General features: G+C 37.0%; 1 protein-coding gene across 1 annotated transcript; it reads left to right on the top strand.

The window, feature by feature from the left end:
* Positions 1 to 727: 727 nt before the first annotated feature.
* On the top strand, positions 728 to 24,834 carry snap91b (synaptosome associated protein 91b). The gene is made up of 24 exons (XM_051690535.1): positions 728 to 1,748; positions 4,849 to 4,991; positions 6,281 to 6,356; positions 6,893 to 6,995; positions 7,327 to 7,420; positions 7,925 to 8,036; positions 8,163 to 8,269; positions 8,419 to 8,460; positions 9,412 to 9,473; positions 9,813 to 9,818; positions 10,340 to 10,352; positions 11,138 to 11,253; positions 11,394 to 11,473; positions 11,592 to 11,606; positions 11,934 to 12,095; positions 13,686 to 13,784; positions 17,451 to 17,522; positions 20,795 to 20,890; positions 21,054 to 21,078; positions 21,213 to 21,279; positions 22,042 to 22,095; positions 22,171 to 22,275; positions 24,288 to 24,387; positions 24,687 to 24,834. Exons 1-23 carry the CDS (start codon positions 1,619 to 1,621, stop codon positions 24,372 to 24,374), a joined length of 1,866 nt encoding a protein of 621 aa, XP_051546495.1. The 5' UTR covers positions 728 to 1,618; the 3' UTR covers positions 24,375 to 24,387; positions 24,687 to 24,834.
* Positions 24,835 to 25,475: the final 641 nt, after the last annotated feature.

The raw sequence follows: 25,475 nt of genomic DNA, 5'->3' as shown, positions 1-25,475 counted from the left end.
ATATATACACACACACACACACACACACACACACACACACACATATACTGTATATATTCCCCTTTACCAAGTGTAATTCTTGATACAGAACATTTAGCAACTGTTCAAATTTACTTTCATTTTAATCATTCATTTAAATATTATCCTGTGTTTAAATGCAATAGGTTTTATATGGGCCTTTGATTTAATAACGTAAGGCTTAACATTTAAGAGTTTCCTTTTTTTTTTTTTTTTTTTTTTTTTTGATGATTTGAGTGTAATTCATTATTTATGAAAGCATGACTGACATGTTCGAATGTCCAAATAATCATCGTATATATTTCAGCCTTAGAAAATGCAATACTTTTCAAAGCGGTACCTGCAAACGTTTCATGTAAAGTCACATAAGGTTGAAGTGACTCCACCTAGTGGTCAAATCATGAAGCTGCTGTTCTCGCATTCAATCGCAAAAAGGTAAATCACCATACTATTACAAGGATCTCTAATTTACACACAAAAAAATATCAACTACATGAAATATTACTTAAGCTAATATTTATTAACAGACCATATAAAATGTCATAAACGCAAGAAATTAAAATTTTTTAACATGTCCTAGACCTGACATTCCAAATCTCCAAATATCAAGGGCATTTCATTTGCATCATTAAATATGCCTGCACTCCATCTGACTAATATCATTCAAAGCACATGACAGAGAGCTCTATCTTTGTGCTCAGTGAGCAGAATGCAGACAGATGAACCGTGAACGCGCACAAAGGTGCATGACAGCGAGACGGAGCTTCCCTTTAAGAGCCCGTTATGCGTCACCTGACTTGGTCCACCGACTACCGAAAAGCTAGGACTTTAATAATAAAATTAATAATAAATAATTAAATAATACAAACCAAAGCAATACAACACTTAGCCTAACAACATTTCTGTCTTCTAACCCTTGAAAAGGCTTGAACAGACACGCCATCATTATTCGACCGGACAGGAAGGACACACGGGCGACCGAATACAGACTCCGGGATCTCGAGCTGCTTCATAGTATATTAATCGACGAGGACACCCTGCAGGAAACCCTGAGCTTTCTTTTAATTTGTTTCTATATGGTTTGAATTTTTCATCCGCACGTTTTGATGCGTTGATTCGTCGATTTCATTGCAAAAAGACGCGGTCCAACGCAAAACCCTGCCCTTTTCTGTCATTTCGGCTAGGTTGCTTTTATAATACATATCTTAATCAAGTGCGACTGTTTTCTGTGGTGAACTGATTACTGATTTCCCAAGAGAACCAGAAAATACGCACTATTTGTTTAGCGTAGGGCGTTACGTAATAGGGGCACTATCCATGGTGCTGAAGCCAACCCATTTGACGCCTGCGTAGACCAGTTTTGTGAGATAAAATCGCAACAAAATATTTTCCAGTGTGTTTCTGAATATAGCCTATATTTTCTGAAAACAGCCGTTTTGCTTGGAAATCAAGAGGAGAAATCCATTGGCGACTTTAAAGGGACCGTTTGGATTCCGTCTCTGGTATTTTTGTCGGCGAAAAGCCTATGCATTTCGTCTGTCCTTCCCTTTTTTCCGGTGAAGTTGATTCGTGAGGTGGTTGTCGACCATACGCGGAGAAAATGTCGGGACAGACATTGACGGATCGCATCGCCGCGGCGCAGTACCAGCTCACCGGATCCGATGTGGCTCGCGCCGTTTGCAAAGCCACCACGCACGAGGTGATGGCGCCCAAGAAGAAGCACCTGGAATGTAAGTGAAACGCTTCTGTACCGACACTCATTTCCCATCGTTCCGACTCATTCATATCTGGAGCTGTCCAGTTCAGCACCACACCACGGGGACGCGGCTTCGGTGCATGCAGGCCGAATTGCTTATCTGTATTAACCTTGAAATTAGTCCTGTGATTTGCATTGTGCATGGGTAGTCCTCCATGAGATATAGCCTATTTGTCACAAGTTTGGGACTGGTAGCTATTCTAGGTGGGAAAACTTGGCTTTTTAGCGTGCATCTTTTGTAAGAAGTGTATTAGTAGCACTGTATGTGTTTGAATGGGAAAAACATGATTGCATTATAAGGTTAAGGAAAATTGACAGTCTATAACAGTGGAATGCCTTGAAGTGTCTTTATGTGGGTGGTGTGATCTAGGACAAGGAGATAGCCAAAGCAACAGAACAGGCTGAAAGAAAGTGACTGCCTCTAAAACAGACATATGCATGTCTCCTTTGGCTATTGAGCTCTGTGTCTACAGGAGAAGGCCTTCTGAATTATAAATCGATCAGCTAAAGCATGCATGTGTTATTTACAAAGCCAAAGGTAAGGACGCTGGTATACAAACTGAAGAGAAATCCAAAGACTTGTGTGTGTTAATATCAGCATTCACTTCACCATGCGAGTCACACACAGAGGCAGATGGGTGATGAATTCAATGTGTTTCTGTACTCAAGTATTGTCAGATTTTTCCGGATATCAAAGCACACTCTGGGTTCACTCAGCAGGGTCTTATTAAACCCATAGCTTTATTGATCTACATATTCTTGGTTCAGTTCAGTTTGGTGTTGTCTTGTAAAAAGACACATGTCCATTCTAAAGAAACACCCTCATTGCACTTGTATTTCATTACAGAAATTTTGATTTGTGTTCTGAGTTTGAAGCAAAAGAGTTTTTGTCTAATAACTAGAGTCATCTGTTGGTTGAATTTTAAGGAGTGATGGGTGGCAGAGAAGTTGTCATGGAAACTGAAGTAGATTATTGGGGATGGAGGAGGAGTGAGTGACATCATGATGACATGGTATCAGTGAGCGTCAGAGGCTCTTCATTCTTAGAGAGAAAGGCAGCATGTTCTTTGAAGTAAACTAAAAATGTAAGCACAATCTGCATTTTGGTCGTCTAGATATGAGCATATTCCAAATCATAAGTTAAATGTTTGATTAAGGCAAGATATTTTTGGTAGATTAACACTGACTTTTTTTGTAAACATTGTTAAATGTAAAAAAAAAATGGAGAGATTGTTCGTATTATATTGTTACCTGGCTCACATTATTTTGTTGCATCATGTAAAACAGAAACACAACAAACGGAGCATCTGATTGGTAGAGAGTTAAGTCATGTCATGTGCTCACTGTGATGTGACAGTGGATGTGTATGTGTCTTTTCAATGTGTTGTCTTTAATCCGGTCACTTGTATCACAGTGTGGTGAACAGTTCCATAATCCCAATGCTCACATATCCATAGCCTACATATGGACATATGTACGGTGCAATATACTTCAAAATTTTGTGTTGTTAGGTAGCAACATATTGTGTTCTATTTCTGGAAACACACACTGTATCTGTGTGTGTTCTAATCTGTACTATTCTTGGCTTCTTAACTCTGCTGCAGTCTGCTCTCCGGCAGCCATAACATATTGGCACCCTTAAAACGTTATAAGCATTACAAGGTGTTAAACACAACCTACATTTGGCGGAATCTCATGAAACCTGTCAAAGACATGTCTGGGTCATATTTCACCCCAAAATCAAAGGAAAGAAAAACCCTTTTTTTTCTTATTATTATTGATACATTATTTTTATGACAATTTTTCTTTTAAATTCTTTGAAGCACATTTTTCTGAAAAAATAAATAAATATAACAAAATAATGAAAAATACAAAATTAATAATTCTCATACTGTAATACAAAAAAAAAAAAAAAAGATTTATACATTACATTGTTTAAATTGTAAAGTATTTATTCATTATGGTAGATTTAGTTGCACTTCCCTTAATTTATAATGATAAATATACTGCATTACATTATTTATTTTTTATTTAAAAAACTCCCCCCCCACAAATCTTAATGGTCCAAAAAGATATATATATATATATATATATATATATATATATATATATATTTTTTATTCAATTTTTTTTAATTTTTTTACTTTGTGTGAATCACAAATAAAAAAAATTCCAGGTCACACTTCAGCCCAGTTACTTCAGGTCTGATTTTTTAAATCAGTTCTTAGTCTGTTTTTGAAGTTGAAAACATTCATACTGGGTCAGAAAGTTCTCTTGAGTGGTGCTGATTTCTTAATGGGACTATCTTTAGACCTGTCAAGTGTGATTAGTTTCCACACTCCACATTTATGTGTCTATTATTGAAGCAGACACCAGCTACAACATAACCTAAACAGAAAGATAGATTTATAGAACATGTCTGAATAACTCGGAACTACAAATCCAGGTTTAGTTCAAGTGCATTCACTGGTGTTTGATTTGCAGTATGTCATCCTGCACATCATCCCCTAGAATGGCTTTTTACTTGTTAGTTTTTAATAGATTTAATCGGAGTGTGTAAGAAATGTGTGTCATTGCAATACAGTTTAATAACCATGATATGACCTCAGTCTCTTTCAGCACAAACATTTCCATCATTTAGTTCCTCATAAATTCCATTGCATGCGGTAAGTTATTCTCCGCTTGAAAAATGCACAGTTTTATATGTATCTCTTTGTGGCTGCTTTTTGCTTCCTAAATGCAGTTGCTGTTATGAATTTGTCCCTTGAGAATCATTCTGCTGGTTCAATGACCATTAAACTCTCAGTGATGTTTGTATAAATGTCCTCCATCCACATAACAGGAGTGGTGGTGGCATAGTGGACTACAGCACTGAACTAGTAAGCAAAAGGTTGTTGGTCCACTGTGTCCTTGAGCAAGGCACTTAACTCCAGGTTGCTCCAGGGGGATTGTCCCTGTAATAAAGTGCACTGTAAGTTGCTTTGGATAAAAGCGTCTGCCAAATGCATAAATGTAAATGTAAATAACAATGAATAAAGCTGTGGTGGTTTATGTGTGTGTTTCTGTGTGTGCAGATCTGATCTCAGCCACCAATGAGACAAATGTGAACATCCCTCAAATGGCTGACACACTATTTGAAAGATCCACCAATGTCAGCTGGGTGGTCGTGTTCAAAGCCCTAACCACAACTCACCACATCTGCATCTACGGCAATGAAGTGAGCTGTCATACTACTTTCTTTTTTCTTTTTTATGGGTGTCTCCTCAACTTCGGGCACTTTTAGCACTGTGGACTGCTAGAAAGCATTGCTAGAAGTCTTGTTAAAACAGTTTTCACATTCTTAATTTTCTTTTATTTGTTTACTGTGTTTAATGTGTTCAGTGTGTTTGTCCATGCATTACAGGTGATTTATGTCATTCATATAATTTTTTTTCTGAAAGTCATGACAATTCCCACCACAGTGTAATTTCCTGCACATCTCAAATTCTGTATTGTGTTTAACAGAATTCTTAGGTGAAAATGACAGTGACGTTTTTGAAATAAATGGACGACGACTCTGTCTTGCTAAGGCTAATTTCATAGCTAATTTTTTTATGTATTCTAAATACACACAATTTAATAATATTTTCACACTTTATGCATCATTTGGCAAAATTACACTTTGATTGAAAATGATACCCAATACAAATTTTCTGTGATATTTACCTTGAATTTTCTTTGTTTTCTTCAAACATCACTTGTCTAATATTTCATCTTAAGCATGCTCTTCACTGACACTTTAGTCAGCTTGGTGAACAAGTACACTAACTTTAAAAGAAAAAACTTTATTAGGGGCAAAGTTGTTTGATAAGGTGGAAATGACGCCACAACTCTATGACAGTCGTAATTTTTGAAAGAAAACAAATTATAGAAATGATTATCACACAGTTAATATTAACATAGTTTATTTTTATTTCACTCTTTGTTTATATTATAATCGTTTTAAACATGGAATAATTTGTATATTTATAATGAATTTTCAATAGATTAATATTGACAGTCTTGACTTGAGAAAAGGATAAAACAGTAAAATATATACATAAAAGGCATTTAAAAGTACCAAAAATCAATGAAGACCTGTCAGACAAGTCAGTTGTAACTTTCATATAACAAAAAGAAAAAAGCTGAAATCTGTTTGTTTGAGTAAAAATGAAAATGTCCGAGGCTAAAGAAACATCTTTATATTAAGTTGCTGTACAATTAAAACTAAAACTCACAGATACATTTTGTGTGAAATTAAAATTCAAAAAGGCAAAACTGCATACAGAACTACCTATGGTGGTTTAGGAGAACCCCCTGTTCATTATGTAAATCGCTTTGAGTGTAGTGTCAGAAAAGCACTATATAAATGTAACGTTCATTCATTTATTCATACTTTTGCAAACTCCTTCTAAGTTAGTGATCTAAGATGAAAAATGCAAGAACGTCATGCATATTTTAAGATTTGTCCTATTTACATCTCTACAGAGATTCATCCAGTATTTGGCCTCAAGGACTTCCCTGTTCAATCTCAGCAACTTTATTGACAAAACAGGCACTCATGGTGAGTTTGTGCATGAGCACATTTGAGTTTAAGATAAAAATACATAAACTTCAGTTAAATCTCACTCAATATATAGTCAGTTTTTCTTAGTATGTTTAACAATTAGTGGTGCTTGTAAGGTGCTTGTATTAACACACACTGGGTGTGTGTCACTGGCATTACTCCTGCCAACAAGACAAAGAAACAGTTTGGAACTGACTGTTGAACACGCCCATTGTAGAAATGGTGTTAGGGTTAGTGATATGAACAAACCTTAACTCTAAGTATTACACTTCGGTGTATAACTCATCCTGCACTGTTTGTGCTATACGGACATGAATGCTGCCTCATATTGTGCGGCTTGTTGAGAATTTAAAGTGATTTTTGCCAGTTAGACGATAAAACGGGAAAGCACCACTCGTTTTTTTTCTTCAGAGAATGTTAAAAATCTAGTTATATAGTACCTTTCAAATCTTACTCTGTGTAATGACCTTAAATGTAATCTGTGTCTTGTTAAAGGGAACTAAAGTTCTGTTTACTCCTTTTCTGTCTTCAAGGCTATGACATGTCGACATTTATCAGACGATATGCACGGTACCTGAATGAGAAGGCGTACGCTTACCGTGCGATGGCCTTCGACTTCACTCGAGTCAAGAAGGGGTACAGTATGTCGATTGATTCTGGGAATAGAAGGCTAATGGGTTTCTTAATTTAGAAGCATTGAGAAACCAGTTGCTCACAGTTCTCAGAAACTGTGTTAGAGTGCAATTTAGATAGTTGAGGAGTTATTAGAGCCAAGGTTGGAGACACTTTAGATAACAATTTTACTCCCAGGGTTGTAAAGCATTTACAGAACACAAAAGAAATGCCATCTCTAAGTATGAAAGCTACAAGATCCCAATTAAATGCTGTTTTATCACAGTAAAAGTATTTAAGAATCCTACAGTTCCCCCACTCACCTTGAACCACTCTTTCCTGTGTGTGTGCTCAGAGCTGAGGGTGTGATGAGGACTATGGCTCCTGACAAGCTCCTGAAGGCCATGCCTGCCCTGCAGACTCAAGTGGACACGCTGCTGGAGTTTGACGTGTGTAACATCCTCCCATATTCTGGAACATTCTGCAGAGTTGTCCCATAAATGACTCTGAGCAGTCTTGCATTTAAAATAGCCCATGTTTAAGTTTGAAGACTGTGGTCCATGTGAATATGTTTTACTTGATTGACTAAATTGTGTTTATTTAAATTATCTTTCCAAAAATGGGGTTTTCTCAGCTATGCCATAGAAGAACCATTTTCCGTGAAGAACAAAACAGAACTTTTTATAGTCTAAAGAACCTTTTTTTCCATTACAAATGACCTTTTGTGCAATGGGAAGGTTCCTTGTGTTTTAAAGGTTCTTCATGGAACCATATATAATGATAAAGAACCTTTATTTTTAAGAGTGTGTGTCCTCAAGTGTCAAGATCAGGATCAAATCTATTATTATTGTTTGGTTTTCAGAATTGATGTTGTTATGATTCAAATACATTTTCTAGCTTTTTAAAAGTGTAACTTTTTCTCCAAGTGATTCTGTCCTTTCTCGCTCCTTTAGGTTCATCCTAAAGATTTGAATAACGGCATCATCAATGCAGCATTCTTGCTTCTCTTTAAAGATCTGATAAAGCTGTTTGCCTCCTACAATGATGGCATCATCAATTTATTAGGCATGTGTTGCTATAACAACTTACTGTAGATCTGCATCTCTAAACCACAGCACATAACATCTTTATCTAGAACAATTAATTTCTCCTAGAATTAACTGAAGATGTGATCTGTTTTCGGTTGCACAGAGAAATATTTCAAAATGAAGAAGTCTGAATGCAAGGACTCACTGGAAATTTACAAGAAGTTTCTGACCAGAGTGACCAAGATTTCAGAGTTCATGAAAATTGCTGAGGTAAGAAACAGAGATTAAATGTTACACTTTATTAAGTAAAATTATTTTGATCAATGAAAGCAGTAATATGTTAGTTTGAAATGTTTATGTAACCCTTATATATGTTATATATAATTCAATCTGAAAAGGTTTTTCGTTTTCTGTTGCAGCAAGTAGGAGTGGATAAAAATGACATTCCTGACATCTCATATGTAAGCCAATTGCAGGACATCTGAGCTTAGTTCAAATACCCAAGTGATTGAGAACACACAAACACTCAGTCTCATATGTGTCTTTTCATTTGCACATATTCATGTATGCCTTTAAACGGGCTTCTAATTAACATTAGGATGAGGTCAGGATGAAATCAATGGCTTTAGAAAGGTTTTACAGCAAATATGGAGTATACAGGCCTTGTAAAATGGTTATTAGAGTTACTTCCTAACTGATTGTTGTTATCATAACTCCTCCCTGTGGGGATTCCCAGTGTCTGCACCCTGGCATGGTGGCTGACCTGGCAGATTCAGACAATGAAGACTGTCCCTTTAAAGACCAGAACGAAGAGCCGGTAACCATAGCGACTGATTTGGAGCCCAGTTTGCATCTCAGTGCATTGCTTTTCCCCGTTTGTTCAGACTCCCTTCCAGCCTGACCTATTATAGTTAGTTACAAAACACAATTTCCTGGAGTTCAACTACAGATTTAAGATTAAAATTTGCCCATTCTCTGCTAATAAGTGTGTTTTATCTGAACAGAGGCAAGCTGATCCTAAAACAGATCCTGTTTCATTTTAAAATGTTCATTTGAATCATCCTTGTGATAGTAATACACTTTTCCATTTTGTTGCTTTTCTACATTTTGAAATGATCGAGAAGTCACACCACTATATTATTATTCTGCATCAGTGTAAGATTTGCTTATTACTCAGTCAGAAACAGGCTAAAGCAATGTACCGAAATGTCACAGTTTCAGAATTGAGTTTGCAGTGTTTTGGACAGTCATTTGGTGGAAATTTCTGAAAAAAATGAGTTCTGGTGTGGTTTGGATTTGCTGTGGAACTTTGAGAAAGATTGACATAAGTTGTGCTCTGATGTTGTTTGTACTGTCTGCATAATCGTTTTCTTTGCTCATCATATGTGCGTGTTTGATTCTGATGTCTTCAGGCTCCCAGCAGTATTCTGGAATCTCTGGAGACACATATGAACAGTCTAGAGGGGAAGAAAGGGTATGAAACCTCTGAACTCACTCTAAATCCCTTTAAATATCACAGTGGCAGCATCTTTGTGGTTCAAATGTGGGGCTTGTAAAGCAAATGTTACAGGCTTGTTAGAAAACCTTATCACTTTTGTGCTTTTGAACAAGGCACATAACCACAGATTTTCCAGGGGAACTTTCACTGCAGTTAGTGTACAGTGCATCCCTCTAGATGAAATACATCTGCTAATGATAAGTCACTAACCAAGTAGCACTGTGTGCCATTTTGAGAACAAACTGTTAACTATTAAACTTTCATATTGATTTATGTATTTTTTACTCTCCCTGCATTGTTCCATTGGATATTCAGGGAAGGGTGAGTTTGTTTTTTCTACATTTTCATCAGTCATGGTCTGTTTACATGTAGAATAGAAAAATCACATTTTACTAGTTTGTTTACAACAAATGGAGTACTAATTGAGATTTTGACAAGTATCCTGTTTCTCAGGAGTCACATGTGAGATTACCGGTGGTCTTTTTCTGATGAGAGGTTTCAGAAGAGATTTCAAAACTGTGATATATCAAGAACTCTGCGATCAAAAGTCAGATTTAAATTTGAACTCAAACATCTCTCATCAAATTCTTACAAGATCAATAATCTGAGCTATGCTATCCACATTAATCTTATAGCTCTTGCTGTATGTCAACACTGGTCTCATTTGTGTCTGTTTTAATTTTGTGTCAAGTTAATACTTAAAAAAAAAAAAAAAGCATTAAGCCATTAAGAAAAACACAATAAACATTAAGTCGAAAGACCAACATCTGAACCATACAACTTTCCTAAATAAGATCATCTGCTCACATTAGTCTAATTTTTCTCTCCCTTGTTTCCTCTAGGTCACCCACAAAGGTAAGGATTTTTCATTACAGTACATTTGTTTTTTTAACACATACACTCTAATGTACTATATATATACATACACTAACCTGGTCGCATAGAAACACGATACTATACGTGTATGTGGCTCGTTATACATATCGCGGCAGTTTCCTGGTGAAATGAACACTAGAGGCGCTACAACAACAATGACTTTTATACCCTTTCAAATAAATCACGAGTATAACGGAAGATTATTAGTTAATAAACACTTACGTTTTGCCCTGTTTCTCACACAATGCTACCTTATTACATCAAAACACCTTTACTGTAGAGCATAACTTCTAAGGTGATACATTTGAATGTTTGCATTACATAACCAACTACATTTACAAGCTTGTTCGAGTGCAATCAAATTGCAGTAGCGATGTGAAGGACTGAGATATGAGTCCTGAAGAGCACGCAAGTCGACATGTGAGCCGAAAGTGTCATAGAAGCACTGCAGAATTACATGGTTGCTTCAACTATTCTTTTATCCATGTCACATTTGCATTTTATGCCACATTTGGTTTGGTTTAAGTTTAAGGTTTAGGGTAGGGAGGTCGGTTTTGTTGATTTACAACTTAATAGAGCATTAATCCTAAAAGCCTCCTCTGTTTGGGAAAAAATTACATCACTTTTAGCGCCAACCAATGGACAGTTCACCTCAGAACAGTTGCGATGTGTGTAAGGAAACATGTAATATCATTTCACAAAAATATTGCCACTGTCATGTTATTTTCATGAGATCAAGCTCATTTAGACTCTTTTTGTTGTAGGGATCCCCCACCAATAACGTGTCTCCAACCTCCACTCCCGCTAAATCCGCTGCTGCCGTTCCCACTCTGGAGCCGCCACCCACTGAGGCCACACCCACTGCAGAGACTGCCACTGAGTGAGTGACCCGTTTTACCACCCTTCACTTCCTATCTGAAAATAACTGGATTATTGCTAATTAGAACAATAGATCCCAATATCTAATCTTACAACTTTATTTCATATGGGGAGTGTCTCTTGTTCTCTGTCTCTCTGTAGTTCTCTGCTGGATCTGGACCCATTGTCTTCCTCTGGACCTTCTGCAGGTGGTGCATCAGCTGCTCCCACATCATGGGGAGGTAAAACACATAATCAAACACACACACTTTTGCATATATCTTTCCTTCCTTTGCTGATTAAGCTTACTCCTTTTTATTTCTTTCTTATTGTCTTTTTGTGATGGACTTCACACAACAGATCTGCTAGGGTCAGGTAAGTGCCAATGATTTTTTTATTTACATTTGTTTTAAAGTGTTAAATGTCTCATACACCTTCTTAAACATTTTAAACACTTGTTACAGTTCATCTGAAAAATTGAAATTATATTATAACAATTGTTTGCAATGAATATCCAACCAAGTTTCCTAAAACCCATTTAGAGTGTGAATCCATGTCTGTCCCTCTGTCTTGGCTCAGTAGAATCTCTCTTTCTTTCTCTCTCTTTTCTGCTCTGGCCCTCTTATATGGTTCTCTCTTTCCTGGTTACCTGTTTATTTACGTTATGGTTTATATTGGTCCTCTGGGGGCGTGGCTATGCAGAAATAGGTTCCTTTACTACAGAGACTCTCCTTCCTGACCCAAGTCCTGCCGTAGACTCCGCCTCCTCAGCCACGCCCACCACAGCCGCAGAGGCAGCCATTTCTTTGGCTCCTCCTCCTTCCGCTGCCGGTGCTTCCTCCGGTTCAGCGGATCTCCTCGGAGGTCAGTTGTGACATTTTTACATTTCTTCCTTAAGAAGATGTTTCTGGGGGAAAAGGCTGTGCCACATTCTGAAACAGAGAAACATCCTAGCACACAATGACAGATCAGATCAAAATTGCACTGTCTGTGCCTCTTCATTTGTCTGCCCTCACCATTGCTCCATTTTTTGTGTCCTGCTACACTAGAAATATAGAGCGCCACACTTCCTGTTCTGTTCCTGTATGTTTTCACTGCTACACTTTTGCATTTTTTGTTTGAAATGTGCATTCAATGCTCTATCGGATCTTATTTATTGAAATTACATTTATGAATTCTTATCATTTGATTATTCTTATTTGTAATCTACACAGTAAGATTAATCAGGGTTTCATTTTTTTTTTAGATCAGTGCATGCTAAACTGTTTTAAAGTCAACATGAAATCAAAATGGACCCTGTTTACTTTTGTATACACATTGCTGGTCTTATTATGATCCTATCCACAAGGTAATACAGCGCAACAGTGCCTGTTCACTTTTTAAGCCATCTTAGTTTCGGAAGAATTTTTCCCATTCATTTTTTTTCCATAGGAATTTCATAAAATTCTTTATAAAAGCATTCTAAGCCATGAACCAAAACAACCAGCTCCGAGGCGAATCGCAACATAACAAACTTTGATTTGAGGAAATTCTTTTTTGAAAATCAACAGGCTGTGTACTTAAGGTTTTTGTTGAGGGAATTAACTATAATCCATAATCAAATTATAATGCTGAATTTGAATTATAAACGATGGAAAAATATAAGAATATTGATTTAAAGTTGTTGATCATAAGTGTAACAATACATTACAATGTAATTGCAAAATAATAATATTCAAATTAGTAGTTTGAGAGTGTATATGGAGATGGACTTGGTTGCATCATTCACAGTGTGTCATGGAAGTGGAGGGTGCTGCAGAGCTCTTTTGCCGCACTTTGTTGGCCGCGATTCTCTGATTGGTTGATGTTTTATTTTCAGGATCATGGGTAGTATAGTTCTTCACCAGGAATTCCACTATTTAACTTGATTTTTTGTTTTGTTTAAATGAGGTTGAAATAACGTGAAGCATTTACCATCGATTAACAACCTCTGAGCTTGTCTTGAAAGGTTTATAACAAATCGTTAAAATCGATTCACCTATGGAGAAAATTAATGGAATTTTTACTCCCAGAATCTGACAGTTGCACTATGTTAGAGGCATTACCTTTTGGATATGTTGAGATGTTCGAGAGTGAAGTCCCTCCCTTATATCCACAATACAGAAGTAAATGGATTTCGAATGGCATTTCATGTTGATTTTAAGATTAAAGAAAGGGTCATCATTATTTCTGTAGAATAAGTCATGTAAATGTATTATTAGTAAGACCCTTAGATATTAAATCCTTATTTTAAAAAAGTATGAAACATAGCTTAAAAGATTCTAAATGCAAAAGTCTTTACTTTCAAACTCTTTGCATGACACTGAAGTTTGTCCTTTCTCTCTTCATGCTGTTATCTCTCTTCTTTTCTTCTTCTTCCTGTTCCTTTTCCTCTATTTCACATCTATCCTCTGGCCCTCGTGTGCGGTGCTCCAGACATGTTTGCAGCCCCTGCAGCTGAAGCAGCTCCTGCTGCAGAGGGTGGGGCCGCAGCAACCACGCCCACCCCTGCTTCCGAGGGCACCGCTGCAACTGGTGGGTGATGGCACTGTGCATATGTGTGTGTGTGTGTATTTGCATTGACTAAATGTGGTGCAAAGTGAACCAGACATTATGCTTATAGTCCCTCTTCTACAGGCGCTTGCGCTAAAGTAGCTTCCTCAAGTCAGTTTGTTCCTCTGCTCTGTTGAGTTTTCTCTCTGAATTGGCATTGGTGTTGCCATGAACATTGCTATATGTATTGCTAGGGCAATGGTCTTTGAACATTGAAGTTCTGTTCTTTGTGGGACACAAGCAGATATCAAATTATTACACATACAACACTCACCGAATCTGACAGGAACGACTCAGATTCAGAAACTTGTCTCAGTGAACCGTCAAGAATTTGTTCGCCTATTTTCTGTTTCTCTTCTCTCCTCCTTTAAAGTTTCATCCTTTGGGCCAATCTATAATAAATTATATCACACAATGGGCCTGAAAGATGTTTTTAAACACTCACCCTCTTCTCCTGGTAGACCCCTTTGCTCCAGCAGCTGGTACTGCTGTTGAAAACTCCCTTCAGTTGGATCTATTCTCAATGCAACCAGTAGATGACTGTAACTTTAAGTCAGTGGCGGCACCTACCAGTATTGTAGTTCCAGTTGCTACCCCAGCCCCAAGGACAGACCTGTTTGCTGGTAAACCCCCTTTGGCCATAACATACTCTGAGCAAGTGAGCATTCGTAAACATGAATGTTGTTCCAATGCTTTGCAGCCCTGCTTTAGAGCCCCTTGTGGCAACGCTGAGAAAGCAACGCACACTTGCGTTGTGTTATGAATTGCGTTCTGACTAGGGCTGCACGATTATGACAAAAATCATAATTGTTGATTATTTCCCTTGACATGGTAATTGCAGTTATTAATGTCTCTTAAGAGAATTTACATTAAATATTTATTTCACAAGCCAACTGGTTCATATAGTCTTGGAGCGCATTAGGGTAAACGGATTTGGCATGCTGTCCATAACAGAGGGGCTCGAGTACAGGACTGAGTGACTAAAGCAAGAAATAGAAAGACAATTTTGAAATAATAATTAGTATAGGAATTTTGAAATAAAGGTAGAGATGGGGAGGTGTAGATGTAGGGATGCCGGAAGAATTGTCACCTGTGCAAGGGAAGCAGCTGCTTATATATCCTTGGGATATAATTGCCAGGCCTAGATGAACAAGCTGCTCCCGAACTTATGTTTGGAACTTGCATGACAAAACCAAGCTGTAATTAACATTTTTATTGAATTGGACACAACACCAACACAGCCACAACAAATTTAAGCCTTGTCACAACTGAAAAGCCACAACAGAACAATATTAAACCACAACAAAACTAAATTAAGCCACAACACAATGAAAAAGCCACAACAAAATTAAATTAAGCCACAACAAAATGGAAAAGCCACAACACAACAAAATTAAGCCACAAATAACTTAAGCCTGGTCACAACCAAAAAGCCACAACACAACAATATTAAACAACAATACAACAGAAAAGACACAACACAAAGTAATTAAGCCACAACACAACCAAAAAAGCCACAACACAACAATATTAAACTACAATGTAACAATAACCAACTATGATTCTCGCTTTTGTTTTAAAGCTTCTTTTCAATCTCAGGTGATGTTTCTTCAGTGCTAATTTTCATGTGGAACCGTGAACAGAGGAGAAACATAAAGCCAGCATCTGGGAATTAGATTGTTTAAAACTTGCGCCTTAGGATCGCATTAGGACTACAGACTAATTTAAGAATCTCTGATTTGCCAGTGCCATTTGATTGCTCAATGAACATGTCTGGGATTGGTTAGAATACCGAAGTATAGGTCTCTGCTGAACAATAATGGCCATTTCCCAATCTGTGGTCATTTTCAAACTGCAATGGGCATTTTTCAACTATCCAATGAAAGTAGTTAATCTCAGTGTAGTAATCAGTGGGCATTTCCAAACCAGGATGTGCATTTCTGAACTATCTAGTGAAAGTAGGGAATCTCAATGTAGTAGGCAAATCATGTAAGCAGTTGAAAAACACCCATCCCGATTTGAAAACGGCCACAGATTGGAACATGCCCATTTTTGTTCAGAATACTCAACCGTTGCAAAAGAACATTGTAAAAAGAAATATTTGACGCAACAGAAGAAGACTTAACTGGAAAGCTGTAATCATCAGTTTTCATTATTAATTAATCGCGGCAGCTGTATTTCTAATCTTGATTACTTTTTTGATTAATTGTTCAGCCATAGTTGTAACATTTTGGAATAAAATGACATGTAAGTTTCAATAGCAAGAAGCGTTTTCATTCACTTTCTTGCATAGAGTATGTTTTGGGCCTTAATGTGTTCCACTTTTGAAAATCTGTTCCTGTCCTTTTAAGTTGTACAACGAATGTTTTTTAGGGTGCAAAATGAACCCTGTTTAAATACAAACTTTTTTCACTGTAAGGATGATATCTGTGCTACTTTATAGAAGCATGCAGTTTATATATATATATATATATATATATATATATATATATATATATATATATATATATATATATATACGCTTTAACATGCTACAAATATTCAGGTGGTTTAGTTTGGTTAAGTTTGAACTAATTTTCCTGTGTTTTGGTTTGATTTGTGTTACTCCTCTCTTATACTTTTATTTAACATTACATGTCTGTATCTGTTTGTGCATATGTGTTCTTGTCTGTAGGTTTTTTTGATCACATGCCAGATACATCTGTTCCCAAAACAGACCCTATTCCCAGTCTAGACCTGTTTTCAGCAGGTACACACTGCACCGCATCCATCCTCTCACTTGTACATTGTTTTTTTGTTTGTTTTTTTCTCTCCATTCTGTCCTAGGCTACTCAAGGTGACCCAAATATATTTCTCTCCTGAGGCAGCCAAAGGAACTGTGCAACACACCATGATTTCTCTTATTTCTTGAGGCCCTTATTCCCTCTGTCTGTCTTTTGAAATGTCTCCATTAGTTACATTTTCTATACTTATAGAATATTAGCATTTTTCTTTATTCCCTTTTACTCTACTTTCTTTATTTCACATATCTTCATCTATGAAGAAAACAAATACTCTTAGTGGTTCTGTGCTACAGACCAATGCATCTCACAGGTTCAGTGTGATGGCATTTTCCCATATTTAGTGTTTACTTTACATGTGCAGTAGAAAGATAAGCAGAAAATCAACTGAAACCCTCCTCCCTCTAAATCAGATGTGTTTTGCCCACCTGCCCCTGCTCTATCTGCCCCCATGGGCTGGCCTGACAGCGGGGCAACTCTGGACTTATTTGGGGGTTGGTAACTAACCCTGTCTGCATGATATGATGTGCTTGGTGCTTGGCATGGACAGATGTTTGAGTGGAATCTTTTGTTTTGTGAAATAAAGCTGTTCTGATGGTGGATGGTTATTAGACAGAGGTTATGGTTATGGAAGTGTTATCTAACATAAGAGAAAAAACAAAAGAGACTACAGTCGGGAGTGTGTGTGTTTGTGCTGGTTTGTGTCTTAAAACATTTGTACTTTTAATCTCTATGAATGATAACACGCACTCTTTCTCTCTCTTTCTTTCTGGGGTTGTCTCTCAGCCTAAAGGCTTTGGCTCATTCTAAACTTTTTTACCCTCATGCTGCACGGATGTTTTTTCTGGTCGTGGTTGGGTTCCTTCAGATGCCACGGGTGCTGCTGAGGCCAAACCAGCCGCACCACCAGCAGCGGCTCCATCAGGAGATCTGATGTCAGGTAAATCATCTGCACCCCTCTGTGACCTCCTCTGTCTTTCTGTACATCATTTCTTACTTTTAATTGGTTTATTATGGTCACATTTTTGTACTTTGTTCAAATCAGTCACGTGTCATAGTCCATAGCATGGAAACGGATTCATTTTACATACCTGTAGGGAAACAAAACACAAATGAGATCTCAGTTGTTTCTCCTAGAATAAATGGAGTGAAAATTGATATTTTTGCTTGTGTCTCCTGCTTCTCAGATTTTTCCCTTGAGAAAAAAGATCCCAGTAATCTCACAAGTGTTTCCTTTAGAGTTTTAGAAGAGATCTCAACAGTGTGTGCTCAGATTTACCAAGATACCAGAGTCATCATCAAAGAATCAAAAGTCAGATATTTCAGTATGAACAATATGATTCTCATCAAATTCTTCCAAGACCAAATTATCCAAACAGTGCTATCCTTACAAATTTTATAGCATTACACTCTTACTGTATGTCTTGTTTGTGTCTATATTGTTTCATTTAAGAAATTTTAGAGGAAAGATCTGAGACAAAGTTGATGCCTAAATCAAACAACTGAGAGCTAATTTACAAATAAAACTTCCTCTGGGTATAAATGTAATTTTAACAAAGTAGATTTGTGGATGTGTGTGTTTATATGTGTGTTGAAACACAGCTCAGTGTTATGTGTATGCTGTTTTTGGCATATTGAGTTTCTGAATGTGTAACATCTCAGATGTGCTGACATTCACATCTTGAGATGAGATCTTTGTTGATTCCATCTGTTTCTCTCATATGTGGTGTTTACATTCATCTCTGCCCTACATGGACTGAAACTGCCTTATTCCCAATGCCTTACTTCTTAATTCTGCTCTCTTTTCTCTCATTCACTCACTCTCTCTCTCATATTCTGCTCATCTGATCTGTTTCTTCTCTTGGATGACTCTCTCTTCTTCCTGATCATGTTCTCTTTCGCATGTTCTTTTTTCCATTTCTGTTTCTTTATCATTTTATTCATAATTTTCCTTCTCTCGCTCCTTCCATCTGGCTCTTGGGTCATTGCTTGCTCCCTCCTGTGCTACTGGTGAGTTCTGATGCTCTACACCGGCTGCTATCCCATGGATGGATGGATGGATGGTTGGTTGGTTGGATGGGTGGATGGATGTATAGATGGATTTGGAAAGTATTTGGATACATTAGCCACACTTAAAAATATTAGAATTATTACATTAGATACAAAATACTCAAGCAAAACATTTCAAAAGTTTGTTAGGTTTTAAATGTCAAAACAAAAGAAAATTGCGACATTTTCTGGTTGTCAAACATTAGTGGAACATGTCCAAAGTTAATGTGTGAACTTGAGGGGAACTGACTATATTCATCCACTAAGAATGGCATTGGGTCCAGTTTAGAGATAAACCAATATTGATTTTTTACAGATGTATGGATGGATGGAGGGATATGTGGTTGGTTGGTTGGTTGGATGGATGGTTGGTTGGATGGATGGATTTGGAAAGTATTTGGATACTTTAGCCATGCTTAAAAAATATTAGACTCATTACATTAGATACAAACTACGCAAGGAAAACATTTCAAAAGTTTGTTAGGTTTTAAATGTCTTAAAAGAAAACTGCAACATTTTCTGGTTGTCAGACATTAGTGGAACATGTCCAAAGTTCAACCAATATTTATTTTTTTACAGATGAATGATTGGTTGGTTGGTTGGTTGGTTGGTTGGATGGTTGGATGGATGGATGGATGGATGGATATGTGGTTGGTTGGTTGGATGGATGGTTGGACGGACGGATGGATATGTGGTTGGTTGGATGGTTGGATGGATGGATGGATGGATGGATTGTTGGTTGGTTGGTTGACTGGTCTGATGGGTGGATGGGCGGATTTGAAAAGTATTTGAATACTTTAGTCACACTTAAAAAATATTAGATGCAAGAAAAACATTTCATACCTTTTTTTAGGTTTTAAATGTCAAAACAAAAGAAAATTGCGACATTTTCTGGTTGTCAAACGTTAGTGGAACATGTCCAATGTTAATGTGTGAACTTAAAGGGAACTTCATTCATTCACTAAAAATGACATTAGGTCCAGTTTAGAGATCAACCAATATTGATTTTTTTACAACCGATATCAATACCGATTATTTCTACATTTATATGTCTTATTACCGATATGCAGAAGCAATATTTAATAATTATGCCTTTTTGCACAATGACTGCTAAAAAATCATTAGACTACAACAACAAAAACATAATAGCATTAGCCTATGAATATTTTAAATATAAGAATAATATTAATTATAAAGTACCTTAAGTTTCTTTTGTTTCACCAAAACTCCATGTGGTGACACATAAACAAATATATAAGGAACAAAATAATCTTAGCGTATGTGTCATTTTTTATATGATGCTGCAAGGGACATAATAACCTGCGCTCTTTGCCTCAAATATACAAATCAAAAATGTAATATTCAGGCAATAAAACCGATATTTTTAATGATATTTAAATTTTTCTTAAAACACATACCAGACGACGTCATTTATTGGAAGATATTCGATGTTCGATATTAAAAAACTAAAACCGATTAAGAAATGTGAAGGCTAAATATCGGTTAAAAACATTATTTAAACTGATCATCAGTCGAATTCTAGTCCAGTTGGTTGAAAGTAATTGCAAAAAAATAATCAGAAAAGTGTTAGTTCAAAGTAAATTTAATTCTTTGGAAAGATCTTACATCATGTTTATGCAGATGCACCTTCCTATTTATATTGTGTTCCTAGTGCAATGCAATTCATACATTGTAAGTGTGGCTTTAATTACCTTTGAAACAAGAATCTTACTATAGAAAGGTGGATTACACAAATATTTTTACAGAAATATCAGCGTTCTGTTAGAGCTGTAGAGTAGTGTATTTTTACACTTTAGATGTTTCATTGATGTTAAATATTGTTATAGTGGAATGAATGTTTAATATGTCAGTGGGTTTGTTTATGATTATAGTTTATGATTATATTTATTTGATTATAGTGTGCTAAAGTTGTATTGGGAAAAGCATAATGTTGAGTCTGTACTGTCTTATAACTTGCCTGTAATCTTGTTTTCTTTCTTACTGCTGTCATATTGACAATGCTTTCCTTTATTGGCTGTCATGGCGATGAGAGCTGTTAGCATTCACTTTAGTCCCAGTTTTCTTACTGTTACTCAAAATCTGCTTTTTCTGACTTCCTATCAAGCTCACTGTGTTTCTCTTGTTCCTTACTGCCCTGTGAAGCTTTCGATGGATTGGGTGATGTGCTCATGCCAGCAATGGCCCCCCAGGCAGCAGGGGCCACCTCACCTGTCAAACCCATGACCAACATGGCCAGCAGTACGTTTACATCCACATTCAATTCAATCAAGTTATGATTTGGTGATCTGTAAATCCCCAAATCATAGCCAAAATGGAAAGAGGTCTCAAAGAATATTGAAATGTCTAGAGATACATTGCCTGTAATGTGCAGAATGTAACGTGTGTATTTATGTGCTTTCAGATTTGACAATGGGAAACCAGAAACCGTAAGAACACAGTAACTTCCTTCTCCAAATCGCACTGAATTCTTTGCCCTCTTTCACGAAAAAATAAATAAAATAAATTACATTGTGTATCTGTTCCTCTTGTATTTCAATCTCTTTCACGCTCTCTCTCTTAGGGGTGAAGCAGCTGGAGGGGCGAACTGGCAAGCGCAGGTACCCACCCCTAGCTGGGGCATTACCATGGTAAATGTTGTGTTGTTCTGTAGACGTGGAGCATGAGGGTGGAGCCGCATGGCTTTGAGCAGCACGGCGTGGAGCCAATGACAAGTTTCCTCTTCTTGCTAACGTTTTCTTAGCTCCTATCAGTTTAATGGATAGGACTGGTGGAGCTTTCTCACTAGAATTTTTTTTTTTTTTTTTTTGCATTTGTATACATGGCTTTTATACAGTTAGGTATGTTTATTGTAAGAAAGGCAAATAGCTGAACACACATGGACATGATAGGATTTAAACATCAAACTGTACATTTTTTCACACTGCAAAAGAATAAAATTCACTGGTGTCAAACTAATCAAATTTTAAAGGAATAGTAATATATAAAAATTCCTTGCCTTGCGAAATACTTATACTAATACTAAATCAGTTTTGAGTAAGAATTGTCATTTTTGGATGAACTTTACCTTTAAATTGAAAGAATTAGCCTTAAATTTCCATTTTTTAGTAACAGCAATTGGATAGCATTCAGAAATTGGACACATTCAGAAGTTCTCGCTTTAGACTAGAGCTTGTTCGGCTTGACAGCTGTTTTCTCACTCAGCAGCTCTTTTTTACATCGCCAACCGTATAAATGCATGCACAACATATCTATTAATTCCAGTGTGTAGATTTCCCTCTGTGTGTGTGCTTGCGTGTTTGTCTGTGGTAGAACCCTATTGTACAGGTGTTGTGCTGTTACTGTTGTTCTGTCCTAACGTCTTGCCCCCCTCATCCCTCCCACCCGATTAGACTTCCCCTCTCGGGGTCTCTCCTATCATGGGATCCCCAAAACCATTTGGCATGGTAAGAGTGTATGTTTATGTTTATGTGTGTGTAGGCGTATGTGTTTGTGTCTTACTCTATGTCCTGCACTCACAGCCTGGAGCAGGAGCCACTCCCATGATGCCTGGCTCACCGATGATGGGCGGCCAACAGCCAATGATGAGGCCACAGTTTCCTGCCACAGGAGCCCCTGGACAACCGGTATTAAACACACACACATGCGTGAAGTCAACAAATGTACATGCAGTTGATTCCAGGCTGTATTTTACCCTAAAATATTTATTTTTTTGTTTGATTCACCCACATACTGTAGGCACACGCTCAAAGGGCTTCCACATGATTCGTGTCAGCATTGCTGAAAACATTGAACTCTATGGAGTAAAGTGTCAGAGCATTGCCCCCGGCACCAAACAAAGTCAAACAAATGTTAATTTTGACCCTGTTACCGCTGACCTTTCGAAGCATCAGCCAATGATTACCGGACAATTTGTATATATGCCCAGTCTATCTTTGCAATGACAGATCCAACTAAATGGTTTATCCAACAATGTTTTTACCTCACTGATATCTTTTATAGTACAAAGTAATATTTAAAAACTGTCGAAATTTAAGCAGAAATATTGAACGTTGTATCATTTCTTTTTATTAAAAAATATTTACCTTGATGTTTCTGAGCATCCAGATACCTCAGTTCTTTAACTAATATGAGCTCATCAAGAACATCCTTAGACCTTAAAGTAAATAAGTCCTCTTGTTACTTTCTGCAGTGAAAGTGGCTTAAAGGGATAGTTCACCCAAAAATGAAAATTCTTTTATTATTTACTCACCCTCATGACATCCCAGATGTGTAGGGCTTTCTTGCTTCTGTGGAACACAAACAAAGATTTTGAGAAGGATGTATCCGCTCTGTAGGTCCATACAATGCAAGTCAACAGGGTCTAAAACTTTGAAGCTCCAAAAAGCACATAAAGGCATCATAAAAGTAATCCATACGACTCCAGTGGTTAAATCCATGTCTCAATATTTAAGTCCTTTTTTACTATAAATCTACACTTTCCCCAACCCTCCTATGCGCGTTCACAAGTGGACCGAGTTTTTTAGCGATTGGCATTATTCGTGCATATCGCCACCTGCTGGGCAAGAAGGAGAAATAAAAAAGGGAGGGATAAAGCAAAGGAAAAGGATAAATAAATCATATTTGCACAACAGCCCACTAGGTGGTGATATGCATGAAGAATGTGAATCAGCATAAAAGAGAAGAAGAAGAGCTCTCGTGAACGTGCATAGGAAGGCTGTTTGAAAGTGGATTTATAGTAAAAATAGGACTTAAATATTTATCTGTTTCTCACCCATGCTTATCGTATTGCTTTAACCACTGGAGTCTTATGAATTACTTTTATGCTGCCTTTATGTGCTTGCATTTTATGGACCAACAGAGCTGAGATATTCTTCTAAAAATCTTCATTTGTGTTCTGCAGTAGATAGAAAGTCAAAGAGTAAATGATGAGAGAATTTTCTGTTTTGGCAACTATCCCTTTAAAGCGGCGTTCACTTTATTTGCGTAGGGGCATCAATGCACACTCAACACAAAACACTGCAGATAACATCATGGGGGGGCGATTTGACAAATTTGCTTGGCAAGAAAGCAGGAGGTGTGCACAGTAAACATGGAAAACGTGTATTTCGACTTAGAAGAGAAAAAAGTCTTGGTAATTGCTGTGATACATTCATTGCAGAACTTGTTTACGTTAAGGTCTTGTGATGTCTTGGTGAATTCAAATTTGTCTCTGGATGCTCGGAAGCAATAACGTAAATTTTATGAATAAAAAATTAGGAGATATTCAATAAATGACTCATCATAAAGTTCTACAGTTTTTTAATTTTTTGTTTCTTTGTTATAACTAAAAGACATAATTAGTGAGGTAAAAACGTGTGTGAAAATCTCTTTGCTGTAAAGTTGGACCTGTCTTTGCAAAGACAGACTGTGCATGCAACTACCCGGTAATCATTGGCTGACGCTTCGAAAGGTCAGTGGCAATGGGGTCAAAATGTAAAATATTTGCAGTTTGCCATGGGCAACGCTGACGCTTCACTTCATAGATTCCACTGACGCAACTCATGTGGAAGCCCCTTTACGTAGACATGCATTTAATTATAAAGCTGCATTTGCACTGTTAATTATCAGTCCCTGCTTGTGTGTTTCTCCTTCACAGATGTCTCCAGGAATGGCTCAGAGTCCCAGGAAGCCTCCTCCTCCTAAAGACCCTCTTGCTGACCTCAGTATTAAAGACTTTATGTAAATGAGCAGCCGGTGTAAGTTTAACTGCAGCTACAGCACATGTGCTATTTTCTGTGTATTGCAATTTAACAACATTCAAATTTCACACTGGAAATAGAAGGTTGGTTCTATCACTGTGCATTGTGAGATACAGTAGGCCGACCCAGCGCAGCGTGCTCTGTTGTATACTGCACGTTTGCAAACTATGCAAAAATAGTGCAAGTATTATGCTATTCCAAAAATAGTCACTATTTTTTCCCTATCATAAGGCGATTTTGTTTCCGTGTGACGTGCCTAGAAATGTTAAAATTCTTTTCTTTTTTTTCTCTTGCAGTTGTCACAATTAATGTGCGGCCTTGATGAAAACGAAGTGCGTACTCTTTCTTCCATTCATCAGATTCAGGGCCCCGAGTCCCTCTTTTCTCTCTCTCTCTCTCTTTTTCCCTCCCCCTCTGTCTGTTGTTGTAGCACAAACCGTGAAAGTGACTAAGTACATGTGTGTATGTGTGTTTTTATTTCAATGTTCTCAGTTACTTCAGATATATATATTTAAAAAATACAATGAAACATGAAGAGTAACGGCAGATGCTTTCTTGAACAGGCATCTGCAGGTCTCTTAACGATAGCTGTGCATTCATTTTTCCTGGCTCGCTTTCCATGGAAAATCCAATCAAATGTGTGACGTTTTCTGTGGAAAATGTTTTTTTGCTGTGGTAAATATCTCTGGGCTGATCTGTGTCATCATCATCACTCAAGTATTAGTCATATATTGACCATAGAACTGCGGTCACACCTGAACAATTTTCAATGTATTACAAGTAAAGCCGGTGTCTCATGCAATGTTTCTGTTTTTATCAATGCCCTTATTTCATTTGTTTTTCATATCTATTGATTGTGAGTTACATGCAACATGTGACTATTAAATGAAAATACATATGCATTTTAGAATATTTTAAATGACATTGTTTTGAATATCCTTAGTCTTTATTTTGAGATAAAAATTTGAATATATTTTAGTTATGTCTCAGGTTTACTTTGCATACTACATGGCTAGTTAGTTATCCCATTTGTAATAATAATAAAAAAGAAATAAAAAAAAGATATCAGTGTACATCACAAGGAA

The sequence above is a fragment of the Myxocyprinus asiaticus genome, chromosome 47 (assembly GCF_019703515.2).
Source record: "Myxocyprinus asiaticus isolate MX2 ecotype Aquarium Trade chromosome 47, UBuf_Myxa_2, whole genome shotgun sequence".
NCBI lineage: Eukaryota > Metazoa > Chordata > Actinopteri > Cypriniformes > Catostomidae > Myxocyprinus > Myxocyprinus asiaticus.
Note: the sequence above shows the minus strand (reverse complement) of the source record. Positions and strands in the feature narration are given on the sequence as shown.

What these genes read in the sequence shown, in the direction of transcription:
- snap91b (XM_051690535.1), top strand. Translation starts at nt 1,619, where the DNA reads ATGTCGGGACAGACATTGACGGATCGCATCGCCGCGGCGCAGTACCAG. An exon ending in TGACAAAACAGGCACTCATG is followed by an intron (nt 6,357 to 6,892) that starts GTGAGTTTGTGC and finishes TCTGTCTTCAAG; the next exon opens with GCTATGACATGTCGACATTT. An exon ending in ACTGCAGAGACTGCCACTGA is followed by an intron (nt 11,254 to 11,393) that starts GTGAGTGACCCG and finishes GTCTCTCTGTAG; the next exon opens with TTCTCTGCTGGATCTGGACC.